Source organism: Strongylocentrotus purpuratus, unplaced genomic scaffold (assembly GCF_000002235.5).
Source record: "Strongylocentrotus purpuratus isolate Spur 01 unplaced genomic scaffold, Spur_5.0 spur5_scaffold_6, whole genome shotgun sequence".
Lineage (NCBI taxonomy): Eukaryota > Metazoa > Echinodermata > Echinoidea > Camarodonta > Strongylocentrotidae > Strongylocentrotus > Strongylocentrotus purpuratus.
In genome coordinates this window covers 55,553,307-55,559,306 of record NW_022145612.1, presented here as the reverse complement: position 1 = coordinate 55,559,306, position 6,000 = coordinate 55,553,307, and the positions used below count along the sequence as shown (strand labels likewise).

Genomic DNA, 6,000 nt, shown 5'->3' with positions numbered 1-6,000 from the left:
TATATGATTTTCGCACGACTAAGGCCAAGCCACACCTGGTCAATCTCTCCATCGTGATTGTGTTTAGGATTAAAAGTAGCCTTGTGGCCTTTGGATGGTGTTTCATCAACTAAAATTGATTTCAATCTTAAAAACCAATTTTAAAGCTTGATGGCTTGCTGAAACACCCCCGGGGATTCCGATATTCACTCTTACTTTAATATAGAGTGAAATGCATTAAACTCTTAGTGGGGAGTATTTGCCAGTGATTGTGCAATAGGTGTTTAATTATTGAATTTTGTAATCAATTTTCAACTATTTCATATTTAATTGTGAATTAACATTTATATTAATAGTATTGAATTTTTAAATAACGATTAATACTTTAGTATGAATGAATTCACACCGATCACCGAGTATTTTAGCCAGTGCAATATGTTTTTTTTTTTTCTTTTTTTTTTCAACAAATTTAAATATTCTTCGCGAAATTGCAATGTAATTCGCTTTATTTCTTAATCCATTATGAAATTCAATTGCAATATTTCCACCAAAGTTCTACCAATGACACAAAATCAACTCTTCGGCATGCCAAATTCGTAATAGTAATGGTTTTAATGTTAATTTCAATAGTATAATTTTAGAATGTTTCAGTCAAGATTTTCATTGCTTTTTAATCAAACTTATTTAGTTGCCATTATTATTGTCATTTGATCACTTTTATTTGAATTTCGATGTTGAATGCCTAGACTGCTTTAATATATTATTGTTTAATTGCTTTTAACATGTATATACATTGTTAACTGTTGCAATTCAGTCTTTGGGCTGCGAAAATGGATAAAATTCAATAAAATTCTTCAATCAATATTAAAAATTTAAGGAACTACCGTTATAAATTATTTCATAACACGTAATATCCACAATTTCAGGTCTTATGCCCAAAGATCTTAAATATCACCGTTTTCAGTTCTTGTTGGGCATCAATAAAGTAACCAGAGTGGTAAACAAATTTAGGAACAAAAAGAAGGGGGCAATAAACTACTATTAAACGGAACTTTGTATTAACTGCATAATGGACACAAAGGCTTGTATAACAGATTACTTACAGGAAATGATACATACCTCTGAATTTCTTGAACACATCTACGATTTTAAGTTGCTCATCAAAAAGATACGGGGAATAGGCTATGTCATACATATTTAGCTCTATCACTATGCCTAGCAACATTTCGTGGAAAATCATCCCTTCTGAGTACAACAAGGCAACATGATCCCATTTGAACCGCATAAAGACATCAACGACTGCTTCCCCAAGCTGCGATGCCACAAACGATGTCCTTGTTACCGTCCGGAACCTTGCCTTCTCGTCGAGTTTGACGTCAATGGCGACGGCGCTAAGGACAGGCAACTGCCAATATGCAGCCAAGTCAGCGACTTCTGATGTTTCCTCCGAACACGAAGGACCAAAGAATGCGCTGACATTGTCGCAGAGGTACAGCTCAGCCGCTTCTGCAGGGGCGATCATGATTGTGCCGCTGTCACAGGAGTCGACTGTCTCCCGCAAGACGTAGTTCGCCAAACCGATGCCGATGTCGTCATCCTTCGTGATCTTTTCGAGTGCGATGTCGAACGCGGGAAGCATATGTGGAGCACCAAACGCGTTATCCTCAGAAGTGAGAATGATTCCCAAAGTTAATGATGGATACCTTTGAGATGCTAATGCTGTGAGTACTTCCAGACTCAGGTAATAGATGAATAGCACAACTCGTCCAGCCATGCTTGAACTAAAATTACATATGATGCATTCCCCCCAAGTCTAAAAGGGAGCATCTACATCAGAAAGTGATAAACTGGACTCCCGCACTAAATAAGACTCCTTTATGGTATCATAAATTATATTCTATGCCGTGTTACGTCAGAATCCACTTCATACGAGAAAAACGACATCTGTCTCCTCATTTCGAAGATCATTAAACCCTATTTGAAATTAGTAATTGATTAAATTATTAAAATAAGAGATGTGTCATATTATGATCAGAGCAAATTAGCGATTGTGATTTAATTTTTTAATTTCAAGATAATAGTGAAATTAATGAAGTCTCTACGAAATTCATAGAACATTGTTCCATAACATTCAAACACTTACATTTATTGTAAAGTATTCACAATTCATGTTTCACATTCTGGGAAGGGTCAGGAAATTGTCAATTTGGCTTTCAAACTATTTGTAATTACACATAGATTAATTATTATTAATTTATGGAAAATTGTGATTTACTGCTGCATGCGTTTTCTCGCCATGAAAACATGTTATGTGGCTAAAGCTGGATTTTGTGCAGTTTTAGGTTGAATTGTTTTTGAAGGGTTCTCTTAAATACTATAATTTTACATGTTTTTATGTATAATACTTTAATCAAATTTATCAATTAGATTATTTGAACTTTCTGACCCTACCCAGAACTCAACGCTCCCTTTAAGTAACCAAAAAGAGCAATTTTTGGCTCTAGAAGGGCACTTTGCCCTCTTAGAAAAAATGAAAATGTTGCCACTGACGGGGCACTCAGTATCTGCTCTTTGTTCCCTGGAGGGTAAACATGCATGTTTCCCTGATGAAACACTTGAGGTGACCGATTCATTCATATTAATAGTATACATGTTCACACTCATGACATGTACAATTAAAAAGTAAAAAAATTGACACAGTGTTAAAAAAACGTACACTAAATAGAAGAGCCACGCCCTGCTTGACACAGATGGAAACGAATGTTATAAGGGTACTTAGCCCCTCGAAAAGGAAAAATTTGCCCCCTAGATAATGGACATTTCGCTCCTGATTGGCCACTTTTAGTAACGGAATATGGCAATTTTAGCTCTAGGAGGGCACACACACACACGCACACATACAGGCTCACTATTCAAACGCCACCATCTCAAAGCCAGGAATTAAATACACTAAATTCTACTAAGCTTAAAAGTAAAAAATAATTACCCCATACGACGTTTTACCGCTAATAATTAAAACAAAAAACGGGTCGGGGGGGGGGGGACATAAAATAGATGACTAGTTGTGCCGTTTACCTATGATAAAAGGGACAAGGCCCGGTAGGCTTTTTATTCACAGGTCACCGGGGGGGGGGGCATCATGCTCCCCCCCCCCCCTTCACGATTTTTCTGATTGTTCGGGAACGCATATCGATGGCGCCCCGCCGCTCGCTGAATTTTTTCTTTCGAGTCTTGCGCAACTTTTAAAATAATTTTTTTGAAAATCGAACCTACGGTTACATGGTCACGTGACCTTTTGTCTTTGCATGTCACCCCGAAAATCGCTCATCTTCGTGATTTGTGTACAAAACATATGGAAAAGTAATTTTTCCTAAAAATAGATCAAACATGTGTTATTGGGTCATGGTTAAAGTTTAGGTGGTTGTTTTGGGGTAAAAAATAGTTGAATTGTAGTTAGAAATGAAATAAAACAACAAAAACAATTAAAAAAATAAGTTAAAAAACAAAGACATACAAAAGAAATTATAAAAACAAGAGATAACACTAAGGAATAAGCTGGCACTTCCATTTTTTTTGTCGTATTATTATTCAGAATGGTCTAATGAATAAATGTAGTGAAAAAGAATGCTTAAATATGAATAATAATGTAAAAATGTGATTTTTTATGACCTTATTTGCATAAATAACCATACATATGCAAATAAGTGAATTTTTCAAAAAATTGAAATTATCATAGTATTCTATACACTTCACTTGACATGCGTGTAAATTTTCGCGGAGATAGGCCGTTTCACGGCCGAGATCTTATGGGGGGGGGGGCCATAATGCCCCCCCCCCCCGGCCGTACTAAGACCTCAAATAGCCCGGCCTTTTTAGGGTTAAGGGGCAGAGCCCGGTAGGCTCATCATTCACAGGTCACCATCTCCCAGCCAGAAATTAACTACACTAAGCCCTAACAAACATACATTCAATAAATATAATTAATTTTAAAAAGAGTACCTGACTGGGCGTGCCGTTCTCCTACAATTTAAGGGACAGGGCCTGGTAGGCTCATCATTCACGGGTCACCATTTCCCAGCCAGAAATAAACTACACTAAGTCCTATCATACAAACATACAATTAATGAATACAATTAATTTTAAAAAGAGTATCTGACTGGACGTGCCGTTCTCCTACAGTTTAAGGGGCATGGCCCGGTAGGCTCATCATTCACAGTTCACCATCTCCCAGCCAGAAATTAACTACACTATGACCTAACCTACATACATTTAATACAAAAGAGCAGTTCGGAGTTGAACATACATATGCCCATTTTGTTTGCAATCACGACCAGGGTTCCTCGACTGTGATAGTAATGCTAGTTCTCCATAAATTAATGAGTGGTTCGAAACAAACTTGATTCTATATGATTTCTCATTGATATTTAATACAAGTAATTTTGAATTTGTATCTACTTTCAGTTTTATGATTATTTCTCAAAGCATGCCCTTTTTTATTGATTAGTCAATTAAAACTTTTATATCAAGTTTTTTGTTCTATACATCTCGACAGATTTGAGGCTACCCATATGCATTCCAGGGCATCTTTACTTCTGGACCCGGAATATTTCAAGCTGCAAAGAGATCTAGTATGGGCGAGTTGACAACATGAATTAAAAAAAAACAGAATCAAAATCACACACACACGCACACGCACGCAACACACACACCCTCACGCACACGCACACACACCCGAACACACACACACACACACACTGAATCGCGCCGCACTGATCAAATTCTAGGATTAAGATTAGGTTTATTTAGTCTAGGTTTTTAAGGTTAAGGTTGGGTCGGGTAAGATAGGATTACGGTTAGCGAGACATTAGCTGATATTGGCAAACGAAAATAATTTAAAACCCTAACTATCGGCACTGTCGGCTGATGTGTTATGATCGGAAAACGTGACAAGATCAGTGCGGCGCGATTTAGTGTGTGTGTCGGATGTTGCCTCTATTCAAGTCGTCGAAATAACCTCTGCGACGCATTAGCGGTACGGAAAAAAATACAAATTCCCGTTGTGATGCCTTGTTCTACTGTTGTGCTATATAATACCACTTTACTGTCACCTTAGTGTTACCGAGGCGCCTCTGTTGTTTTACCGATGTGCCACCGATGTGATACCAAAGTGACGGTACTCATAAAGGTCACCGGAGAGCCGCCGATCTAGTACGATGAGCTACCGAAAATCCGAAATTAACAAAGCCATACCGGAGTAATCATTTATTTATTAATCTCTTTCTGATATTTATTCATGGTGGCAGATATCACCAACTTGATGGTCTTCCATGAGGCCCTGTTTGGTAAGAATAAAACAAATAACAGCAGCAAAAACAAAATAGATAAAATACACAAGCATATAAACAGGTATAATACCAATTAATTGGTATCCTCGTGAAATAACCCATCATTCAAGAATTATCTTTGATCATTTAAAAGAAATACGCGAATAGAACTTTCAAAGAAATACCTTACAAAAAAAATGATTTTGTGTAGCGGCCTCTGCAACAGAACTCACCATCCCTTTAATGATAAGTATACTAACATTCCATTATAAGCATGGTATGGTAATGGAGTCAAGTAACATGACAAAAACTGAATAATAGATAATAAAAAAAGAAATTTTGATAAACATGTAAGAACTTAATCTATTGGTATGAACATCGTATCATGTGGGAATTTCTTTTAGAGCTCTCTTAAAAACTGCTAAGCTCTGTGCTTCTTAAAGTAGATATTCATTGATTTTAAATCTAGCTTTATTTTCATTATTGCAAAGTTGAAACTTTGATTTGACAAGGTTATCAAAATTCAATGCTTGGAAACATTCGAAGTAATGATTATTATAAATTACAAAACGCTTAAATACAGCCCCGGCATAGCACCTGAATAGCTCTCCGAACGCTGCTGAGATGTGTGAGATCACAGCAGGGACATGATTTGCACAAGCAGACGATGTCCCATGACATCTCACACATTTTCAGT

The 6,000-nt window shown here is 36.8% G+C and overlaps 1 protein-coding gene across 1 annotated transcript; it reads right to left on the bottom strand.

Annotated features, from left to right (window-relative positions):
- Positions 1-1,078: 1,078 nt before the first annotated feature.
- On the bottom strand, positions 1,079-1,753 carry LOC115929933 (atrial natriuretic peptide receptor 2-like). Its single transcript, XM_031000078.1, has one exon. It carries the CDS (start codon positions 1,751-1,753, stop codon positions 1,079-1,081), a length of 675 nt encoding a protein of 224 aa, XP_030855938.1.
- Positions 1,754-6,000: the final 4,247 nt, after the last annotated feature.